At 31.1% G+C, this 24166-nt stretch overlaps 2 protein-coding genes and 1 long non-coding RNA gene across 10 annotated transcripts; 1 reads left to right on the top strand and 2 right to left on the bottom strand.

Annotated features, from left to right (window-relative positions):
* The first annotated feature begins 613 nt into the window (after window positions 1-613).
* Window positions 614-3693, top strand: LOC122714688. Its single transcript, XR_006346688.1, has 4 exons — window positions 614-802; window positions 921-1068; window positions 1133-1599; window positions 1710-3693. It is a non-coding gene; the product is annotated as an uncharacterized LOC122714688 (long non-coding RNA).
* A 572-nt stretch (window positions 3694-4265) lies between these two features.
* On the bottom strand, window positions 4266-8933 carry LOC122714686. 2 transcript variants are annotated; one of them, XM_043936254.1, is made up of 5 exons: window positions 6553-8933; window positions 6092-6416; window positions 5479-5948; window positions 4782-5385; window positions 4266-4721 (listed from the first exon to the last, which is right to left on the bottom strand). In XM_043936254.1, the coding sequence occupies exons 1-5, from the start codon at window positions 6641-6643 to the stop codon at window positions 4667-4669; spliced, it is 1545 nt and encodes a 514-aa protein (XP_043792189.1). In that variant the 5' UTR covers window positions 6644-8933; the 3' UTR covers window positions 4266-4666. The 2 variants fall into 2 exon arrangements, with proteins under 2 accessions (XP_043792189.1, XP_043792190.1); XM_043936255.1 differs by having other exon boundaries at window positions 4268-4721; window positions 6092-6401.
* A 153-nt stretch (window positions 8934-9086) lies between these two features.
* Window positions 9087-24149, bottom strand: LOC122714687 (steroid hormone receptor ERR1). 7 transcript variants are annotated; one of them, XM_043936257.1, is made up of 9 exons: window positions 23930-24149; window positions 12808-12954; window positions 12552-12665; window positions 12353-12482; window positions 11882-12124; window positions 11741-11776; window positions 11442-11582; window positions 11150-11352; window positions 9087-11018 (listed from the first exon to the last, which is right to left on the bottom strand). In XM_043936257.1, the coding sequence occupies exons 1-9, from the start codon at window positions 23939-23941 to the stop codon at window positions 10680-10682; spliced, it is 1365 nt and encodes a 454-aa protein (XP_043792192.1). In that variant the 5' UTR covers window positions 23942-24149; the 3' UTR covers window positions 9087-10679. The 7 variants fall into 7 exon arrangements, with proteins under 7 accessions (XP_043792192.1, XP_043792191.1, XP_043792194.1 ...); XM_043936256.1 differs by lacking the exon at window positions 23930-24149 and adding an exon at window positions 19971-20224; XM_043936259.1 differs by lacking the exon at window positions 23930-24149 and adding an exon at window positions 19971-20223 and having other exon boundaries at window positions 11903-12124.
* Between the last annotated feature and the right edge of the window lie 17 nt (window positions 24150-24166).

Below are 24166 nucleotides of genomic sequence, written 5' to 3'. Positions count from 1 at the left end.
AATTGCGTATTTTATATTTCTATAATTAAACAGTAAATAATTAAATTATTTCGCTTAAACAACAACAAACTTATAAATAAAAATAGTACGTGAAAATAAAAAAAGAACTAACGTTTTAAATGGATATATTTTTATTTAGAAATAAATCTAATAATAATATGAAATTAATGAAAAATGTATTGGACGTCGGTTGTGTCAATCCGCATACGGCACAAATACACTTAATAAATAATTAATTAAAAAGAATTTATCGTTAAAATTTATACGTGAAAGTTGTCTGAGGTTTCAACTTTAAGACGTGAGTTTAAAAGTGTAGAAATTATTAATAGGAAATTAATAATTAATAAATTTTCAATATAACGTTCTCGGTTATTAGAAAGTATCAGGAACCGCATAACCAAAAATAGTGGCACATATTTTCCGTCCTTCTCGCACAATTACCCTCCTTCTCTGTGACGTCACGAATACCTCCTTGCATATTATGTTATATTAATAACAAGTCGGAACTTCGGTGATCCAAACGCGAGATGGCGTTGATCGAAAATTTTCAATCGTCACTCTAACTTATCGACAAAATAAATTTCATTGACAGTTTATATAGACTAACGAAAGGTTGAAATTCTATAATGTCTAGAAATATTTGTTTAAAAAACATCTAATTAATTAAATCTATCAAAGTAATTAAAGCAATCGTAAGTAAAAGAATCTATATGCAAATATTATAAAGCGAGAAATTACAAGTATTGAAAAAAAAAAAAAGAAATTTCTCGAAGAAAAAGAAAAAAAGAAGATAAAAAATATGGTAATAATAATATTTATTGCAATGTAAAAAATAAATATGTACATGTATATATATTGTTATATTTCTACATTTTATTAAATACATATGAGTATATATTTTTATAATGTGCGTGTTATAGATGGATACTCGTGTATATACTAAAAATTATATAGGTTAAAATTCGATTTTATTTCTATTACGTGTGCACATTCACATACATAAAATGGAGACGTTTAATAATTTAATATTAAAATGTATTTACTTCTGCAACCTGTATTTGGAAAAAGGTAAGTATTTTACATCGCACAAATTTCTATTTTTAGAAAAAAGAACTAAACTTTTTATTCAAAGTTTTAGGTTAACTCAATACTTTGGGTTCCTTTGTTCTCGTAGAAAGTTCGAAATGTACCGGTAGTCCGGCTCGTTCGAATCGAACGATCTACAAGATCTCGCGAAGCAGTCTCCGATCTCTCGTTTTCTTTATCTTTCGAATACCTGAAAACGAACGAACGCGATGCTCCTTTCCGCGAAACGTGGAATGAGATGAGACGGTCGACGAGGAACGTGACGTTTCAGTCTCCTTGAGAATTTTAATTTCATTTCTTATCCGTGCGAGTAAAGAAAAGAGATCCCAAGAACGAGAGGAAGAAGGAGATTTAGATGGAGAGTCAACTGCGCCCGTTTGTCTCGACGTGACGAGAATGGATTTTCACGGACGACACTGAGCAAAGATGATTACACCCCTGCAAAGGGTGTCGGACAATCCGACGTTTTCTCACGCATCTCTCTCCTTCGTTCGCCTATGGATTTCCATTTTTGTGAGCCATCTGCTAGATGCGACTTTGGTCATCGATTTTTTTTAATTTTTTTCAAAAATTATTCTTTCAAAAATTATTCTTGTTTTTTCATCGAATTTTTTAAATTCTAGGTAAAATTGTCGTCAAGTAAATTAAATAGCATTCGATGATTGATCGATTATTTTCCAATGATATCCAAGAAGATGAAAATGATAAAATAAACGAAGAGCAGACAACTCGACGAAAAAATGTACATATAATCCTCGGACTATGCCAAGTGCCATAAAATAACTATACATGATCTCTTGATTTCAAAGGAACTTTTTATCGTTACGGAATATACTGCCAAGAACAAAGAGCGATCATCTATTTATAATACTCTTTATAATACTCTCTCCTTCTTCTTTTATTTCGATATAAATGCATTATTTTATTTCGCAATAATTCAAGATCTTTCGCCGTTTCTATCTCCAAAAATCAAATGGCTTACCAACAAGCTATTGTTATTTGTACTATCGATATTATAAACCATTTAATTTAACCAACAATTTAACCAACTTGATGAACAAAAGTTTAAAATTTCATCGAAATATTGTTAGAAATTTTACAAGACAAACTATAATCCGATGAATTACGATGAACGCATAATTGCATAATTAAATCACGCTTCGGTATTTCACAATAAAATACCTTTTTAAAATGTATAGCAACACAGTAACTTTCTTCGACCGGAATTCTCACGGGAATAGAAGATTGGAAAGGAAAAAAAAATCTTGGAACGATCGAAAATATTCCAAGGCAAGTTATTCGTAAGTTTTTACCATTAAATAAGAAGGAAATATGCAAAATTAATTGGTGACTAATTAATAGAGACTATAGAGGAGGAACGTCGAACGAGGTAACAAAGAAGATAAAGATGAGTGGTTTCGAAAGAGAGAGAACAAGCAGTGCAGGTGAATGAAACGAGAGTAATGCAACCAATTAGTATGAATTAGCATCAAGCCGCCGGAAACGAAGGTGGGGGGTGAAAAGATGAAGGGGGCAAGTTGTATTCTCTCATCCCTTCGCTTTCGTCGGTAAAATAATTACCGAGCGTCTCTTCGCCCTTGCCCCATGCCACCACCTCCGCCACTGCCTGCACTACCACATTACCATCCATCGTGTTCCGTGCTTCCCCCCTCTCCTCCGTGATCACGCTACTCTTTCCCCGGTTAAATGATTTCCGTGAACTTTCTGTCGGTGGTACGTAGCAACCTCGACGTTGCTCTCGCTACCAGTCTATCGTCGCTACTCGAGAAGCTAAAGTAATCCTGACGAACGGTTCGAGCAACGAACGTTCCCGTATTCTAGACACGAAGACCGAAGGAACACAGCAACCTCTTCAAGTTTCCTCCGAAACGGCTAATTTGTTTCCATCCCCGTACAGAACAATGTACGGATAATCCTTACTGGGCGAGTAATCGCGAAGAAATGATAAGTAATGAGCAAATTTGTTTCGGCTGAGTTGTGCATTTGCTCGCGATTGATCGCCGCCATTTATCAATTCCCAACTCGCTTCTTCCCCTTCGGCATATAATTCGCTCGAGCTCCCCTCGAAGAAGAAAAAACGAAACTAACAGTTTTATGAAGCGTGTCGATCTATCTAATACCGTCAAACGGTAATACGAAGGGAAACATTGAATTTCCAAGCGGTTTGGTCGCAACTGTTAACGCAATTACGAACGAATCGCGTCAAAGCGCGACTGTTTATCAGCATGGACGTGAGAAATTGAGAAAAGCAGGTGCAAAGGGAAACCAGGAATGCTCTGCTCTCAACTGGAATCTTGGTGAAGCGAGGTAATTTGTTTCCTTGGAAGAAGGAGCGATGTACCGCTAATCCATTCTACAACGGGTAAAATTATTGAGTTTAATAAATATGGCTCGCTTTGTTTCTCAATCCTATAAAGAAAATACTAATATCACTATATATATTCGATGATTCTCAAGAAACGATTATCGTGCTTTCCAATTAAACTGATTCCACCGTAAGGAATGTAAAAACAACATATAGGATAAGATTTTAAATACAAATAGTCTTGTAATATATATGTATAATTTTAGTAGATATAAAAATAATTTAAAGACAAAATTTTTCATTTACTTTTTCTTTATTAAAAGTTTCAATATATTTACAAAACATGTTTCTCGCATGGCATAAATAAAGTGATAAAATTATTCAATTCGGTGATTCTCCGTACGTTTTGAATAATCAGTTGTACAGGTTATGTTTATACAATATCGCAGATTGTACATCGATGGATGAAACGAACGGCGGATGGATATTTTAACAAAAATATTGCGGAGTAATTTGGAACGACGCGGGGTGCTGATTGAACACACCTATTTGTTCACGTACCTTGGACTGGTTATTAACCGCAACCCACTGATATGCTATCGTTGCAAATTAAACCGATCGGCTCTGCTATCTCGAAAAACCGTTATTAAACCATCGAGTCACGATAGTTTGCGCAAAGCCAATTATGGACTCATCGCAATCGTTTTCATTCCCTTCCCCCGCGAATAACGAGAACATTTTAAACAGTGCAAAACTGATCCCGTATCTTTTTCCCCATCCCCTCCCTACTACTTCGCATGTAATTTCAACTGAATCGTAATCACATCCGAAACACGATGCCCCATTCAACGTATCGCATGAATTGTACCGAGCTAATCGCATTGCTTCACAAAACGATTCAACTCGCTAGACGATTCGAAAAATCTTATGGATAGAGACGATAGAATAATAGGAGGACTCGTTTACGACAGCTTGTAAAGCATGACGAATGTTACCAGTTGAGGACCTCGTATATTTCGGTCACCGGCTCGTGAATTTATGGACTGGGCCGTGGTGTCCAGTCGTCGTACCATCTTCTCCAATGTGCAAACGTGATATGATAAGGCAAATCAAGAAGTCCAATTAAGGGAGATTCGAATAATTTTATTAGGTAGGCAATGTTTGATTCGTTTCTTATTCGTATTTTGTATTTTCATAAAAAAAATTCTTCTATTATTTCGGAAGAATAAGGTTGATAAAGTTGATTATTTTCTATCATTTCTTCCCGTTGCATTCGATATAAATACCTTGTCGATCAGCCGGATTATTACTGCAATTAAGAAATTATATTGAAAAATAAAATATTAAAACGAGTAAAAATATATTGTACCTGTATTGTTTATTATCTTCGTGCCCAAAATTATAAAACCATCTAAGATTTTTTTCAGTATTCAAGCTTGCGCGTTTTTTAGATTTCGTCGAACTTTCTTCAGATTTATCTGCATTTTCAATCTCCGATATCATCTTCGGTTCTACAACATTTCGTGAAATTACAATGTATTTCCAAAAGTCGTTATCCAACGAAGGTTTTCTAAGTTTTTTGTAGATCGGAGGTTTCTCTAGCTTATTCGAGAAATTCCATGGAATCTTTTCGAAGACGTCGTTTGTTTGACGATTCGAAGGACTTTGATTAAAACTTTCGCTCGAGTTAGTAGAGATTTTATTCGAATAAACGCGACTTGGCTCGCTGGTAGTTTTTGCATCAAAAATCTCCAAACTATTTACATTTTCAATTCTCTCTAAATTGAACTTTGTGACATAATCGTAATCACTTCTATCGCTCATTTTTTTAGAATCGCGTTCTTCCATACCATCAGATTTCATCGTGCTAATTTTAGTGGTGAAAACTGATCTCGTCGTTCCTTCTTCCTTCATATTTTTCACTATTGATTTTTGATTTGAATTAGAAACCGATATACCCGAAATGTCAGTAGCTGTGCAGAAATTAGAAATTGGATTAAATCGATTGTTATTGGCTGCTAAATACTACGTTAAATTCTATCGAATTGAAAAATTAATATTCTTACCGGTAAGAGTGTCATCTTTATTTTTATTTAATTCCTCTTTTTTTCTATAAATATTTTTACCACCTTGACCTTTTGTAAAATTATTCGGGATTTCAATTGCGATGGATTCGTTCGCTTTCGATATTTCTGTGTAATTTTTTTTCTCGGTATTTATATCTGAAAAACCGGTAATATTTACCATCTTCTTTTCCTCGTATCGTTCGGTTGTCGAGCGAAATACCATTCGATCATCGATAGATAAAAATTCGACGGTTGTCGAAGAATTATTACTACGTGTCGTATTAAAATTGTCATTTTTATTTTCTCTCGTTATATCCAGCCTCGTGGTTCGTTCGATTTTAATTGTGCCAATGGATTTTTTATTGTCAAAAAAAGTAAAATTTGCGGTAAAATTTTTATCCACTTCTCCTAAATCGATTATCGAGTTGTTGAATCTCTTCATTTCTTTCCTCGTATCAATGTTATTTACGCTTTCGAATTACAAAAGATGCGATTAGACTATCGAAATATACGGATTTGATAAAGTAAATAAAAAAAAAAAATAATAACAACAAATAAAAAAAAAAACTATCATTTTAAATTACGTTTTATTATTATTATTATTATTACCAACCTGCTCAAAATTCCAGATTGAATAATATCGAAACGTTCCTCTATTTGGAAATAAGCGATCACTAAGATTCTGAAAAGACGACCTAGTTTCTTCGAGAGAATTGAATCCTTTGGTTGCGCTCTCTGCAGAAGCAGTAATCTTGCCCAGTCCGATTTCAAAGCACCAAAGGGCAAAGCTGTGACGGGACATTTGAAACCGCCGATCATCATATCGATCGTCGGCACATTCTCAATATTCCGAGACAAATAATCCTCGAGCTCAACCACATCGAATTCCAAACAATTGTCTCGCAGTACATACGAACTTGTTTCTGCGAGGGAATGGCCTTTTTCAATTTTGCTTTACATCAACATTACTTATTATTTAAAGTACAAATGTTACTTATGTATTTACTTATGTATGTAAGTACGTATATATTAAAAAAAAAACATATATATATATATATAAATATATATACTTACTGGAAAAAGTAACAAGAAAGACGATTAACAAATAAAGAAGCAAACGTGAAGCTTCTTCTCGCAACATGATTGCTGAGCCAACTGAGGCCATTGAGGCCAGGTATAGTATTTTATTTCGTTATAATCGGCATATTTTCATAGGTAAATATTTCACGGCGAATTTTCGAAGAGGAGCTCGTTCAACATTCAAGATTTGAATAATAAAAATCGAGCTTAATTCCTATTTTATTTTCGATCGACTTATTACCTAATGCTCACGCACACATACGTATCCTTTCTTTTTTTATATAAAAATTATAATTACATGTATCTGTACACATATTCTGTACACATATTTAGAGAAGTCGCAGAAGCAACGTTTCTTCGCAGCAGGTACAATTTACGACTGGTCTGGTGAGTCCGGCGAACGAACGAGAAAAGAAGGACTTTTCGAAGAACCACTTTATATTGTACTTTCGAAGAAGAAACAAATCGTAAACAGTGCACGCTGTATGATATATGAAACATTTCAAATCCACGATCCATTTGTCATCTTTGTTGGCGCACGCACGTTTCGCTAGAAAAGCGGAAGCGTTTTTCAAATTGTGCAATCGTATATACCGTGCCAAAAAAAATACAGGATGTGGTTGAATTTATCGGTGTAAATTTTCACGATGCGAATAAACTATGTATATGTACAAATCTTCTTCCTACCTACAGGGAGAAAGATCATAAAGAAAAAGTGACGTTAGAATTATATTTCTTTCGCATATGCTGGATATACATCCAGTATGCAAAACAAATGCGTAAATTTCGAGTTACAGAAATACAAGAAACCACGATATTGTGTTTCTTGTTTTTTTATTATTATCATCATTGTTATCATCATTAATACTAATGTTAATATCCTTTATCATCATTATTATCATCATTATCATCCTCATTATTATTATTATTATTATTATTATTACTATCGTAATTATTATTATAATGTTTTGCTCCACAAATATACACGCGCGCTTATTTATTTATATTGTATCTAAATTTGTATCATTTGTTTATTTGTTGGTTGTTGGTTAAAACCCTGAGACTATGATTCTATCGCCACGGCGAATCGATGAACATGTTGTAAAGAAAAATGCTTGTAAAATCCAACATCCAACGTCTAAGTCTAATTCGTAAAAATATTTTCTAGCGGCTTCTTTCTCGATCGTGGCACGCATACCAAAGAATGAATTAAATCGTTGATTAAGATAAATTTGTTGGCGAAGGATTTATATCCAACGTGATATTTTTCGATCATCCTATTTGTGTTTATGTTATTAAAATCTTGAAAATTAAAAGATTAATGTATGTGCCAAGATATTTTTAGGCCTATTTGAAATTCATCCGAAACTTTCACTCAAAAACTTCACAAAGAAAATTACATCTTTGTTTTTGTCCCTTCCTTCCCCTCTCTCTCTCTCTCTCTCTCTCTCTCTGCAAAAACGGATAAAAAAAGATAGATCACAAATTGATAGCACGTGAAAATTTTACATTTTCTATTAAAATGTAAAAATATATATATATATATATATATATATATATATATATATGGAGTTGAGTTAAACAATCAAGACAGTTTCAAATACAGTTCCCAAAATATCCAACGGCTATAATAATTAAACAAAAAAATGTCGACAGATTTGACAGGAATAAATTTGAAATGTTTAAACTTATCAAGCCTAATCGTTTCTATAGTATACGATTGTAACATCTTCTATTATGGACGGTACAAATAGTATTATCGTGTGATAACTAAATATTGATATTGAACAAGTTTTTCTGAAAAAAAAAAAAAAAAAACTGATACTATCAACAGGTGACAAACGCCATCGAAATATTGATTATTGGTTCCCTGATAAATATATTCGCATAAACTAAAACAAACGTTTCGACAAATCATTTCTAACACATTTCAGAATAATATTCGATCAACATCATTTACTAATAAATTAACATTTGATTTTCTTCCAAAATTTACAACCTGAAAGGCAGTGTAGCAAATAACATGATTTCTTTTATTGCAATTCGTAGGTGGAAAAAAAAATGCAATAAAAAAAAAAAAAAAAAAAAAAAAAAGAAAAAGAAGAAAAAAAAGAAATCATATTATTGAAAAAAAAGAAAGAAAATGAAACAAAAAAGACCGAAAAGATATATGGAACAAAAATTCGCCGTGGCTTAACAGCGATTTTCTTCTTTCTTTTTCCTCATCGCATTCGTTGCATTATCTGTTTTTCATAATGAGGAATGAACCGTCGTGGGTATGTAATCGAGAAAAACTAATGGAGAAAGGACACGCAATACGTAAGCGTCTATCAACTATTTGCATCGTGTATTTAAATGCAGGAGGTTTTAAACAAGGATTCAAACGTTAGAAGAACGAAGACGAAATATACAAATAAAGGAAACTTAAAAGGACGATCGCGATCAATTGACCAAAAGAAAAATGTAATCGCATGTCCTGATATTATTGCACTCTGAACGTCACATGATTACATCGCATTTTTAAGATCGCAAGGTTTCGAGCGACTCGATCCGCCTTAACGCTTAACGAAATCTAAATCTATTTATTTATAACTTTGAATAAAACAATTTCTTTCTTTCATTGATATCGTTAATATCGAGTAATCATCGAAATAACAAAAAGCTGATTCAAAAATCGATAGAAACCTTGCCTTTTGTTGCGTGTAATCGACAAAAAAAAAAACTCCATTAATTTGTTATAAACGGTTTTCCCTCCTTTAAAAATGAACCTTTTATGTGAGTAGTAGCTCCTATACGATATTTTACGATTCTTCGCTTCGAAAAAAGCGATATTATGCGCAAGATCTATGCACAGATCTCGTAACAATAATAACTAGATAATAAAGATCCCTGAATACATATAATATAATATAATATAATAATATAATATATATTCTCCTACGCTCTTCGTGTGGCACGCGCGAATAACATTTCGCAATCATTTCAACAATCGATTAAATTTTTTTCTGCTCTTCCTAAGAACCTGGCAACCTGGCCAAAGGTTCGTTCTCGAAACATTTTTTTTTTTTTTTTTTTTTTTTTTTCACACAATATCTCGTAGAAAACAGCATGGCGCTAATTAGAGAACGATCCAGCCATTCTTTTGCTTTTCCTTGTTCACTGTTCACAGCTCTGTTCACGTAATTGGTTCGATTTGTACAATAGCACATATTAAATTCATTTGCTGAACTATATAACTATGGATGTTCAATGCAGTACACACATCGATTTACATTTATCGATCTTTACACTTTACATTTAATAGTATTAAAATGTGCAGTTATTCTATGTAAAATGATATTATCTTTTTCATCAACACTCTTAAAAATATAGAGTCTGCGTTCCTCTAGTTTCAAATTGACTGGATTTTTTTTTTTTTTTTAGAGAAAAGACATAACTAAAATAACATTCGAATCGGAGCTACGTATAATTTTGATTGAACTGGTAGTATTTGGTAACACGATGCTCTAACCCTATAACGTCAAACACCCACAGTTAGTACATTTGCATTTGATTTCTATGATCTCACCGGTTCGGTGTTACGATCTTACGTAAATGAAAACATTTTATTTATTTGGTAGGTTCTTCTGTCTGGCGACAGGTTTTTGTAAACTATCCTAAAATGAGAGCTCCAGAAAAAGCATCTCGCATCTTGTACTACGTATCCTATCTTGAAATAACATCGTATTTTTCTTTGTACCTGTAAATGGGGTACTCGAAAAGGAAAGTTTGGTTATTTCGACGAAACAATGTGCCTGCTATCTTAAGGTGTTTCGTGAGTTTCAACGACTGCTGGAATCACTGGCCAACGCTCCACGCTCCAACACTCTTGTGTTTGAAAAATAAAGCCTTTTCTTTTTTTTTTTATATATAAGTCTTTCTCTTACAGAAAAATGAATAAAACTGTACAGTCTCCGTTTCTTTTCGTATTTCACTATCACTCACTGTCTTCTGCTTATATCTTAGGAACACAACAAAATGCGTGCCTTTAAGTCATTCTTAATGTGCGAGTGTTACTTAATAACAGCGATTCTATGAAGTCCTCAATATAGATATTAATAAATCGAGTTCGAGTTGATATTTCATCGATAATAAGCAGCTTCTAACATTTCTACAAAGAGCTTATTCATTGGTACTTTTCCCGTTCGATACACACTAGACCAAAATCGTCTAACAATTCCATCAACCTGCCTGAGACTGGGTAACACTAGGAACATATTTTGAGTGGCACGAAGCGCTTGTCCTGGTCTTACTGCGGCCATACAGTCTGATAATGAATTTAAGATAGAATCTCGAAAGCGGTATAATGCCTGTGGCTCGTCTGATCTTGCGTCACTGTTTGCTAATATCAACGCCTTCAACACATAATATTCTTCTCTGGTTAATCCCAATCTTTGAAGCCTTTCTACTATTTGGATACACTGTTAAAAAAATAATACGTATATGCATATATATATATATATATATATATATAAAATTAAACAAAGTTAAATTAAAAAGTTAACAAGATATATGATGAATCAAATTATTCAAATGATCGAATGATACTCACATGCGTGTATAACTCTGTACAATGACATTCGCGGGCAAGTCGTTCGTCTAGAGTAAAATCTTGTGCAAACCTTAATCTACCATTATTTGGCATGCTTCTCCACGCGAGACTAAACGTCAATATCTCAGCCCACGTACTTTGCAGAAGCCGCATTTGATCGTTTAAAGCTAAACTGCTGAATCCTGGAATCTGTTTTGCCCAACCTTTAAACGAATAATTTTTAAATAATAAATTAATTAATCATTTTTATAATATAACTTTCTATTAGCACAAAAATTGCGTAATACATTACCAATTATTCCGACTAATTCCCGATCATATAAATCAGATAATTGTCCAAGTACTCTTTGATCTGTATCAAGAGTATGAGAGATATTTGATACTTGCAGCATGTCGGGTTCACAGGCAGCCAAAGCTTCCAGCATTTTATTATCTATCAATAAATTAAAAAATTTACCATCTTTGAACATCTATACGGTGAACATCTACATTAGATGTATGATGATTTCGTGTCAAGATGAAAAAATTTAGCAATGAATCAACGTATCCGACTCGAATAAAATAAAATGGAAGGAGGACCCGATAGCTTACTTATTATTTCGTTAGAAGCTCCTGTTGCTATGTTCGCTAGAAAGAATAAAATATCAAATATTTAATCGTATCTATCAAGATACGGAACTATGCGTTTTATAATGATACGATCGTGATCGAAACGTGAATATTTATACTAACAAGGATTATTAAAGAAATCACCTTCCAAGGGAGCTGGTTTCACTGGCGTATAGGGATCGGTGGATCTTCTATATTTTTGTCTCCCCCCTCGAACACGATCCAATCGGACTCCCTCTTTTAACATGCCTTGTCTAAGACATTTTTGAAACCTACATGCCTGACAAGCTTTTCTCCTGCGTTTATTTATTTCACATTCCCCATTTGCGGGACATGTATACTCAATATTACCTGTAAAATTACTCGCTATTTTATTGTAATATACATGGTTCTCGTCCAGGTAGCACCAATATTATCATGAATATATATATATATATACTAATAATAAGTGAACAATTAAAATGTTCTCACATTAAAAAATAACAAAGAAGCAAAAAAAATTTATATTAATAATATTAATATAAATTATTAACGGTGCTACCTGGAAAATTCTTCGAAAAAAAATATTTGTAAATACGAAGGAACTTTTCTTACCTTGTATGGTTCTTTTGAAAAAAGCTTTACACGCTTCGCAAGATGCAACTCCATAATGAAACCCACTTGCAACGTCGCCGCAGACTAGGCAAAGCCTTCTAGGTATCATATCTTCCTCTTTGACACCTTCCTAAATAAAAAGATTCATTGAATCTTATTTAAAAAAAATGAAAAATAACTTTTGAAAATTCTAGTATACCTCAGGTGTTCCTAAAGGCTGTGTAGTTGACGAACAATGGTGCATTTCTGGACTTCCAGGGCTACCTTCGCCTCCACCATAATCAGGCGGAACTTCTATTTTACTACAAATCACCTGAAATATAACAAAAAAAAAAAAAATTACTTGATATCATTCTCATAGTAAAAATATATATTTGTTTCAAGTTATTTTACATTTTCGACAACTTTCACGAATCACAATGTTTTTGACCGTAAAAAGTACATGTCCAAAATACCTCTTGATGCTGAAGTGTAGTGGTCGGTGAACAAACTTGATAATTTTGCGTAGGTGTTGTAGGATTTTCAATTTCTTGTTTAATGTTCGCCATAGTCCTATTATTTCCAATCATATTTTCGGTGCCGCCACCGGGCATCATACAAACCTAAAACAATCGACAAAATATCTTGTAATTTTTCACATATGCTGTTCTAGTTATTTTCTATAACGCCATCATAATTTGATGTTATTCGTTTTTAAACAAATTGCGGCAAATATCGAAAAGCAGAAGAGACAGTCTTCTTTGCAGTCAGCTGCACTTTTTTTCTGCTGCTATTTTTAAGCACGACCAACGCCTCAAGCATTTTTAGAATTGACTTCAGAAAATTCGCGATACATAGCATCGATGTTCTTCGAATATTAGTTCCAAATTTTTTCGTTAATTCTATATAATTATGCAGCTATCTCTTACTTCTCACTATTCAATTTTTTTTTTCTTATCCATTTCATACATTCTTTGATTTTCTTGCAACAATATCGTGAACGAAAATATATAATTCAACAATCGGCAATTTATGAAAAAAAGTAAAAGTAGTCATACGAACAAGTTACTGAAAAGGAAGGTATCCTTAAAAGAACGTTGAGCAGAGCGATAGTGAATAAAGTAACGGTGAAAGGATTGCGTAAGCCTATTCCTCTGTCGCCCTCCTGCCCTCGGTATCGTATATTAAATGCACGCAGAAAGGGGATCGAGGGGAAGAAGAAGGAGTGCAGAGTATCTGGTTAGCCTTGAACTTGGCTTTTCTGCGAGATGCAGTTACGATCGTTCGCAAGAACTTAGGACGCGTATCTGGAGATTTATGCTCTATCCAGGCACGATCTGTCTCTCAGAGACGTATCCTTATCATTGCAACGTAACCATTTTTTTTTTTTATAACGATATCTTTGCTCAATTTTTAATCTTCGTAAATTGTCGTACATCCATTCGTCTGAACGGAATAATGAAGAAAGTCGCTCGAATGCGAATTCTAGATTTTATTAGAATTTCGATCGCACGCGTTCTAGTCAAAAATTCTTTCCGATCGTGCTCCATTTTAACCAGCCGTTTATTTCAATAGTAGAAATCGATAAACATCGAGAATTGTGAAATGTATGGCGATCGAGGGCAGACGGAAAAAAAGAGGAAAAACGATATCAAGGAATTAAAAAAGGAAAGAAAAGACAAGGCACCGAAGCAGCTGGTTAACCTCGAACTTGACTAGTCGTGCGAAGTGCTTCACGTGTACGTCTCCCACGTTTAGATTAATGAAATAAAAACCGACACGGTGCGCGGAACACTCGGCCACGATACATAATGACGACCATGACGAAATGATAACGATACAATTCCCCTCAAATCCCGAGCTCAAATTCGTCAGAAATGATGATATCCAAACAATAGGAAAAAGGATAAAATAGATATGATCGAATAAAAGAAAGTTTAAAAAGACAGAGAAAAAAAGAGATTGCGTAAGCGTAAGCATCTATTCGACTCGACTCGTTTCCATTGCTCCCGAGTCGTCCAATATTTTTAATTTTCTCACTTTCTCCGCATCCCTCCACAACCCGTTCAATTTACCAAAATGCAAACGGAAGGAAGAAATGGAATGGAAAAAGAAAGAAATAAGCGTATCGCGATATCTGGTTAGCCTTGAACTTGACTTTTCTGTGAGAGAAGCGGCCACGTTCGCGAAGGCCGCAGAACCGCGCCAACGCACAATTTTAGCCGCCGAACTCCGACGGAAACAGCCGACTCCGGCGACCTTGAATCCCTCTGTCTGATTCTCCTCTCTCTCTTCCTCTTTCTATCTCTCACTGTTTTTACTTGTACCAATAGTATACTAGCACTCTCTTTCTCACCTCTCCCTTCTCCCTCTAGCTCTCTTTATCTCGCTCTGTTTCAGTTTCCTCGTGTTCAGATGCACCTCGTGTACGTCGATCCACTCATCTCATTCCCTTCTACGTTAGCTTCTACATCTGACAAGACTGGACTTGTGGATCATTAAGAAAAAAATCCGAATCAAATCGAACTGGAGAAAACTTTGAAAACTTTTCTTCGAAACAATACAATGTATTACGCGATGTCTTTAGTGATCATTCTACTTGATAAAATCAATGCTTTTCTTCATTGAATACTTAAGACCCGCATACCTTGAAACTTATACGAAATCGTTGACTATATTACTTCATTTTGCGAAAGCGATCTTTGCGTATGTAACACGACAAAGAATCAAGGTCATTAGTTATTCTATTTGACAGAGAATTTCGTACTATTTCACATATATACATATATATGTGTATGTGTATATATATATATATATATATATATATATATATGCGACCCCAAAAAAAGAGAAGAGGAAAAGAAAATGAAGCTTTTAATCGAGCGTCCATTTTTAGAGGAAGCCATGACCTGAATATCGATTGCACTCTGGCTAGTCGTAATTTTATTTCTATCGCAATAACGCGGTTTAATTACGATCAAAGATGTCTTCTTAACAATTGCTATTCATTATTCGACGATGATTGACAACGATGGTTGATACGAAATATATCTTTTGCTCCCTATCGTACTAATTTTTAAATTTTAACAAAATAAATAAACAGAAATATAATTCCAATATAATGAAAGTTTCACATTAGCAAATAACAACACTATAGTGTCCGATTCAAAGTCGAAATTATATATTTGTATATAAAAGGTATAAAAATTTTTGAGATATGCACGGGACGAATCTTTCAAATCCATCAGTCGAAATTTTTTTATACGAATTAATTATGTAAATGAGAAAGATGTTTAAATGATAGAAATAAAGAAAAAGAAATCATCGCTTATTATATATATTTATTATATAATTATTTTATTTTGAGACATTTCTTCTCGATCACAAATTTTCATTAAAAATTAGAATATCGATTTGTGTTAACAATGAAAAAATGTCATTGCTCGATATACACAAATCGAAAAACATTTCGTCGTTTGTCTATGCAAATATACGAATCAATTCGAATTTTTAAAAACTAAAAAGCACATACCGTTGAACACCGTCGAACTTGACGAAACGCTATAAATATTAATCGAAACAAATGGATTATTAAAATTCAAATGAGTTTTACGTTTACGTTATACTATTTTTTCACGTAATATCTTGCACGAAAATGAAACCATTGCATTTAATCTCAAAGTGTTCCGATTCGAATAAATAGTTAATAAATGAATCAATAATGAAAGAAGAATCTTTACCGATTAGCTAAATCACATTTAATTTTTTGAGAAATAATATGTAAGTAATCTCATCCAACGGAAATGTTCCTGGATTGTGCAATCTTCTTTTCGATAACTCGAGACTCTGGCACGAGATCGAAGACGATGAAAAGGAATCGGACACCATCTTATTTTCTCGAGTTACGACGAATGTTTATTTCCTTCGGATAAATTTCCGATAAAAGAAAAGCATTACGATGTGCACAGTATGTCTGCGATTTCGCAACAAGTCGATTGCGATGACCCTGAATTATTACAATGCTCACGGAGTAGCAATATTACAGCTATATACAGGTGGATACAGAATTAGAAGTTGAGAGAACGAATCGATATCCCGAGGATGAAGACCCTGGGTCGCGGTCAAGGCCAGAGCTTCGGTAACAATTATGTTCCGATTTTGCAGTAAGTTTACCCAATGAAAAAAAAATAATATCATAACGAGTCAGCATAACAACATCGAGACTATCGTTATAATCTAATTTTAGAACGGCGCGACGCTCTTTCACTTTTTAAATCTTTTTACCTTCATCAACAATTCAACGCAAACCGCATTTTTTCCATTTTTACTTTTATTTTTCAACATTGATTTCTCCCTGAAATAAAGACTTGTAAACTTGTTCATACTTCCAATCTTTTTCTCTATCCTTTTTAGTATATATTATTAAAATCGTATATTTCGATGAACTTTACAATTCGCATTATTTCGTAAAGAATCTAAACGCATTAATCATTCACCAATTATCGCCCAATGTACTGCATAATCAATTTGGATTTCAACAGACAAGAGAAGGAAAAAAAATAATAACGGAAATCACGTTGTACGAACGTGTGCTTTTTTCAAGATAAAAATCACACATAAGAGAATTTATTTCGCGTATTGTCCAAGGTTATGGCTGGCCCAGCTTTGAGATGACGTCACCGACGTGTCTCGTAGCCTGAAAACTTCAATGCTCCCCACCCGAACCAAGTTCGGAAAGCCGATGATTATCCAAGCATGTTCCTTACCAAACCAGACAACGCATCATTGGCACAACCTGCACGACCAATCATCGAACACGCCTATCGACGAATACTCCATCGTTTCGTCATTCGATAAGAAAACGATTTTTGCGAATATTTGTTATTCTACTATCAGATCGCCTCTAACAATGTCTTTTTCTTCATCTCGATATACCATCGAGCCATCCTTCCATCGATTCGTGTAATTTTAATGCTCATTAATGTAGATGAAGTTATTTTGCGGAAATATACGTACAAATATACCTACTTGTGTATTCAATGAATTTTATAACTAAAATATATATTCTATCACAAAAATCTATCATCAAAATGCAAATTTTTTGTCAAATCAATACAATACTTTACTTATCTATAAAATATACACGAAATGTCGATAAACGCACAAACATATGCAGATATCGCACGTTTTCATGTACAATGTATGATAAGCAAGATGCAAAGAGAGAGAGAGAGAATTAAAGTAAAACAAATGTCATCTTTATAGCAAATCTGTCTCATATACTATGTGTAAACATATAATCATTTTATAAAATTATTTGATCACAGAACTTCTTAAACTTTTTTTTTTCTTTAAAATATATATTTTATATAGAAAATTGTGATATAAAAAATTTATTTTGACATGCAAATAAAAAACTCGGGAAAAAAATGCATTCGCTGAAAAAACAAACGCATCCTTGTCATTTTAGAGATCCATAAAAATCCAGAAATCATATTTGGATCATCATCGATTTCAAAATGTTTTGAAAATTTCTCTAACACTAAGTAAGAGTAAGCAAATCCGAAAATATCGACTGATGCATTCTTATGACGAACATTTTTTTTTTTTAATTTTTTTATTAACTTTACAATAATTTTCTACTAAACTTCTTAAGTAGGAATCCATAATTTTATTTCCATTGAAATAGCCTATCTCAATCCATCGATTCGCTATATGCGTCACATGTGATCGAATCTGAAATTTCGTGGGAGATTTTCTTTCGCAAACAGTACGAATGATCAGCTAATATTTATTTTCAAAATAAATATTAATAAGAATATTAATAAGAATAAAAAAGAAATTGTTTTAACAAAATCAGCATTGAATAAATTCAAAATAGTATTAGTACAAATGTATTTTAATTCATCCATTATAAAAAATACTAAATATTAATAAATAATAAAATTAAAAACGAAATAAATAATTCCATATTTTCTTATGTTTTATTCATACAGAATTGTATAAAATTTATATGATGATGTATTATATGATCATTTTAATATATTCAAACTATTAAACATCACATATATATACATATATATATATATATATATATATGTATATATATATATAAAATCATAAAAATACGCCATTATAAAATTATCATAGCTTTTATATATAAAAATAATACAGGAGGAAAAAAAAGATAATTTTATATAAATGATACATTCTTTTTGGAAAACTTTATACATGAAATATTTGTTTTTAATAAAAATTCTAAAAAAAATATGTATTATTGATAAATACACTCATATTTAATGATTAATAAAATGTATCATTTTTGAATGAACATAAATTTCCTTCATTTTAATTAAAATTAACTTTGAAAAATTTGGAAAATTTCCATAGAAAATATCTATGATTTAAAATTTCTGAATAGATTGATGTAAAATTATTACATTCTTCTTATCGTCAAAAATCATTTTATGTATATCGGAGCATACAAAAATTAATTATCGCAAAACAATTAAAATGATTTCAAAATAAATAACTGTTTTTAACAAAATAATTATTTACGTATACTTTCAAATATTTCATACGATAATCAAACAACATTATCTATATTTTTTTACAAAATATTATCTATATTACCTATATTTTTTTCCAAAAGAAGATATTAATTTTATAATTAATTATATTTTCTTCAAATTTTATCGATCATTATCAATAAAATATATCTTTTAACAAAATTGCAAATAAAAAACAAAAATTAAAAGAAATTTTTAGGAATAAACAAGGAAAAAAACGTAGATGAAAAAGTATTGATAAAAGTTTCTAACTTAAGGTCGTTCGATTTAGTTGTTTCACAGTCATCAAAATAAACAACTTTTTCATGACAATGTTTCTATGTACATATATATACAAATGATGTAAAATATTTTAACTTATATTCAATATAGAATTTTAAATTTATTATCTATTTAGTATCTTAAATTTATCATATTTATTCAAATATTTACATACGTTACGTTTATGTATACGTTAAACGTAAAATTTAATTCAAATCAATCGATCAACTTATCAATTAGCAAAAAGATTACAAAATCGAAGAATATAATCATGAATCAACGGTAACGTTAAAAACCGACAGACGTGGAAAAATGATCAGTAAGTTACAGGATAGATTACCTAACAGACACGTCGTAACGTAATAACCGAGTCTGTTGTCGCTAAAGCTGACTGACGGTATGTACGCGACAAAGATAATACATATGTATTCTTATTGCATTGAAAAACAAGCAAGTTCGAACAACATAGATGTAATTAACATGATCTATGTAAGAAAAATCATTGAATTTGTTGCATATTAATAAAGAAAAAAAAATACAAATTTTTTAAGATTACCAAGCTAATTTTTTCACGAACTCCAGATTTGATCATATTATAATGATCAACACATGATCTGTTATAAAACAAATTTTTTTATTTGATTATTCTTCGAAACGAACGTTAAATATTTTCATTTCGAAATAATCAAAACTTTACTCGATATTCGATCAACGGATTAACGGAAAATAGCAAAGAACGCGCGCGCAGCAACGTAAACAAAGCCACGAGATGGAAAAGAAGAAAGAGGTTATGTATCGACAACACCTACCACATCGTACATCCATGAATCCATGATCGTCTCTTTTGTCCAAATGATATAAGAACACTGTATTCTTATTTTCCTGCTATACTTTTCCTAGATGAAAAGCGAAAAAGACCACAATGTCAATAATTGGAACACTCATGAAGACTACGAATAAAGCACACACATGAGTATGTATACACTATCCCCCTACCACGACGTTGACGGCGCGACGAGCCGTACGCGACTGACGGCAATTCTGAGGATACGGTAATACACGGAGATGGCCGATCCTAATACCAGGCGCCGCAAATCCGCAAAATATATATTTCTTATGCTAATTACCTTATCGCTTAAGAAATAACCGAATTTTCAGACAAAATATGTCAAATATCTTATCTAATTGATCAACAGATATTCAATTTTTTATGATTATAATTTATATGATCTATTCTTTATCTTATACAAAACAATTTCTCATGAATAGATAAAATTTCAACATTTATATAATGATTTATTATTATTACATATATATTGTTAATAAAATTATTATTTTAAATATTTATAATATTATATATTTATTGTTATATTGAATATAAATGTTGTTAATAAATTTCTCTGACTTACTATTATAAAAAAATTCTAAAAATAATTTCTATTCCAATTAAATATAAACAAATAATAAGATTAAAAACATATATTATATTTTATATAATATTAATATTAATATTATAAACATATATTATATATATGTATAGAATATAAATAAATTTTCCAGAAACATTAATATCTTCAAGATTATTATATCTTACAACATTATATCTTACAACAGAGTATTTGCATTTGCAAAGAATTAGATCAGGCTGTATTTATCGATAATAAAATCATCAACTTCAATTTAAAGCACAACAGTTGTATAAATATAAACGAAATTGATAAAATTACCGTGAACATTATCATGGTCATGACCAATCGGTCATTAACTCTTGGCCGTGAAGCTATTTTGAAGCAGGTCTTTCTATAAACTGAACCTCTTTTTACTTCAGTATTCTAAACACGATGAAGAAACAGGAAAAGATGTTAATTGAATAAATGATTCTACGAAGTAGAAGAAAATAAATTTTATGATATAAATGTTTTTTTACACAGAATAAATATGATAAAAATATGTGAACGAAGAAATAACGTATAAAATAGCTTTGCGTCCATATACCAGCCAATTGAATTTTCAGACTAGCAGGTAGATCGATCGAGCTCCAAAACTCTCCCTTTACCCCCATAGTTGAAGCAGGACCTATACAGGACCTAAGTTGATACGTTACTGGCGTAATGCGTGCAACATATATATCGCGATGGAAGGGTGAGAATAAGAGAGAAGAGAGAGGTGGAAGTGGGAGGTAGGAGGCGGGGGCGGTGGCTGTAGCTATACTGAAAGCACTGGCGGCGGCTGAGACAGTGGTGATGATGGTAGCGATGGTGTCGCAGCAGCAACAGTGGCACTGGAGGCGACCGCTGCTCTACCGACGAGGAGGGAAAGAAAAGTAACCGATGGTGGCCTTGAACTTGACTGTCGCCGTTTTTGCGTACAGCCTGCCCAAAACAGCCCACCAGCGTAGACACTTCAATTTTCATCTACCGTTAGTTATCTTTCTAAAATTCTGGCTTCTTACCAAAAGATTTTTATTCTTTAATTCAATTTTTATTTTATGATTTCCTTATGTTTTAAACGTGTGTGCGCGCGCGCGCGCGTGTGTGTGTGTGTGTGTGTGTGTAATATATATATATACATTATTTGTATAATGTATAAAATGATGTTTTTAAATCATTAAAGTATTTTATATTTTTGCTGAAATAAAATCTTTTGATACTTTAATGCGAATTATTCCTTATAATTCTTATACACAATAAAGAAAAAGAAAATTAAATGAATAACATGAATAAATATAATCGCTCATATGTATATTATTATGATAAATCTATTTTTATCAATTGTTTCTCAAAGGATTATAATAAAAATTATTATACAAATATATATTTTTATTTCTTTCTGATCTTATTGCATTGGTCATTAAAAATTTTTATCAATTACATTAAAATTTCAACTAGTTTTTTATAGTTTTTTAATATGTAAAAAATTAAAAAATAAATAAAATTGAAATATTGAAGATTATCGAAAATAACACGAATTTAAAAAATAATATTTCCATATTTCATTTCAAAGATCAATTAAGATCAATTTTTATATGTAAAAAATTAAAAAATAAATAAAATTGAAATATTAAAGATTATCGAAAATAACACGAATTTAAAAAATAATATTTCCATATTTCATTTCAAAGATCAATTAAGAAATAAAAATAAAAAACTTATACCAATGAAAGTAATAAGTAAAAATAAAATTTGAGTTGAAGTAATTAGACTTTAAATCAACTGGATCGATGACACTCTCACTTTCTTATATTTGTGATACTGTATCGTGTTCATATCTAATAGATACATTACATATTCTATGCGAATACATATTCTATATGCGAATTCCTCAAAATAATCATAATTTATATTAATATTTTCATAAATATAAATTATATAAATATAAATTTATATAATTATAAAATTTATAAAATTATATCAAAAAATATTAAATATATTTGCAACATCATTTTTAAATTCATAGTATCTTCAATACTATGAATAATAAACATAAATTCTGAAACTATTCAAAAATTACATATTGAAAAATATATTAATATCTTTTAATCAACTTTTTTGAAAATGATTTTATGAAAAATGTAATAAAACTTAAACTTTTTGAAACATGTACTTTTTTTTATATATTCAATAAAACGCTATATTAAAGATATTTATAGAAATAATTCTTTTATTTTTTGCCATATATAATTTATCAATATATTGAAATAATAATACAAATATTGTAATAATATATAATTTTAAATATTCATAAATAAAATATATCTACAATAACAACAACAACAATAACAATAATAACAACAACAACAACAACAATAATAATAATGCGCAAATTTTATGAAATATCTTGAAGATAAAAGAAAAAATAAACAGTCGGTAATAAAGAAATTTCTAATTTCATCCGTCGATATCATTTTATCAACTATTTAAATCAATATCTTGCAATTTTATTCATATAACTTATATTTAAAAAATTAAATACACATTGCATATATAACGCAATAAAATAATTAACAATATTAACTATAAGATTAAAAATCATCAATAAAATTATCAGTAAATTGATATAAATATTTTTAAAAATATACAAATTCTATACAATATAAAAGATACAGTAGAATTAGGAAATAATATAAAATGATGATATATTTTAAATTCATACATATTATTCTTTAAAAAAAAAATTAAAATTTATTCATTCTTATAACATACCAACACTCAATAAAAAATACATATTCTCTTTGTTCAAAATATATATAATTTACTTTTGTAAAGGCATATAAAACATGTAAATATTTACTCAATAATTGAATTTTATATCTTAACAAGAAATAGATCATATCTATTCACTATTGTTTTAAAGATAATAAAAAACATAGTTAAGCAAAGCATCATATTCTTATATATATATATATATATATATATTTCTCATCACATGTCTAATTTCATAACTCGTTTTTTTGGACTAAAAAACCAAGGCCATAACAGTAATAGTGGAATTCGCGCAGTTAATTTAAAAATTCAAAAATAAATATTAAGAAAAACTTATTGAATTCTAATTTTTAATATATATAAAATTAATGATTTAAATGTAAATTTAAAATGCAAAATAAAATAATTATAAAAAATATAACACACATAGTAAAATGTAAACGAATTTGTAACAAAGATGGCGGACCAAAATTTGGCAGATCGTTGATATTCAATTATCTTTACTGTTTTTCCAGAAATATATCACAAAAGGAATGACAAATGTAACAGGTAATTGAATAACTTACCTCGGTACTCATATACACTTTTGTATTTCCATCAGAGATTAAAAATTTTCAATCACAAGAAAAATATTGGAGCAATGGCCGATTCTACAACTCACTAGAAGCAGAAAACTCGATGGCTCCGATTGTTGTTCATGTGGCGCCATCATACGTTTACAATACAGACAAGAATTATAATCCTAAATACGATAAGTGCTAACCTCTAACGGAAAAATGAAAAAGTACTAATTTTAATAATCA

This window comes from Apis laboriosa, unplaced genomic scaffold (assembly GCF_014066325.1).
Source record: "Apis laboriosa isolate Shangri-la unplaced genomic scaffold, ASM1406632v1 scaffold34_cov151, whole genome shotgun sequence".
NCBI lineage: Eukaryota > Metazoa > Arthropoda > Insecta > Hymenoptera > Apidae > Apis > Apis laboriosa.
The sequence above is the reverse complement of the archived record's forward strand: the minus strand, read 5'-3'. Positions and strand labels throughout refer to the sequence as shown.

What these genes read in the sequence shown, in the direction of transcription:
- LOC122714687 (XM_043936256.1), bottom strand. Translation starts at nt 19,994, where the DNA reads ATGGATTCATGGATGTACGATGTG. An exon ending in AGCTTCTAACGAAATAATAA is followed by an intron (nt 11,583 to 11,740) that starts GTAAGCTATCGG and finishes ATTTATTGATAG; the next exon opens with ATAATAAAATGCTGGAAGCT. An exon ending in GGAATTAGTCGGAATAATTG is followed by an intron (nt 11,353 to 11,441) that starts GTAATGTATTAC and finishes ATTCGTTTAAAG; the next exon opens with GTTGGGCAAAACAGATTCCA.
- LOC122714686 (XM_043936254.1), bottom strand. Translation starts at nt 6,643, where the DNA reads ATGGCCTCAGTTGGCTCAGCAATCATGTTGCGAGAAGAAGCTTCACGT. An exon ending in CAATCTGGAATTTTGAGCAG is followed by an intron (nt 5,949 to 6,091) that starts GTTGGTAATAAT and finishes GTAATTCGAAAG; the next exon opens with CGTAAATAACATTGATACGA. An exon ending in TAAAGATGACACTCTTACCG is followed by an intron (nt 5,386 to 5,478) that starts GTAAGAATATTA and finishes ATTTCTGCACAG; the next exon opens with CTACTGACATTTCGGGTATA.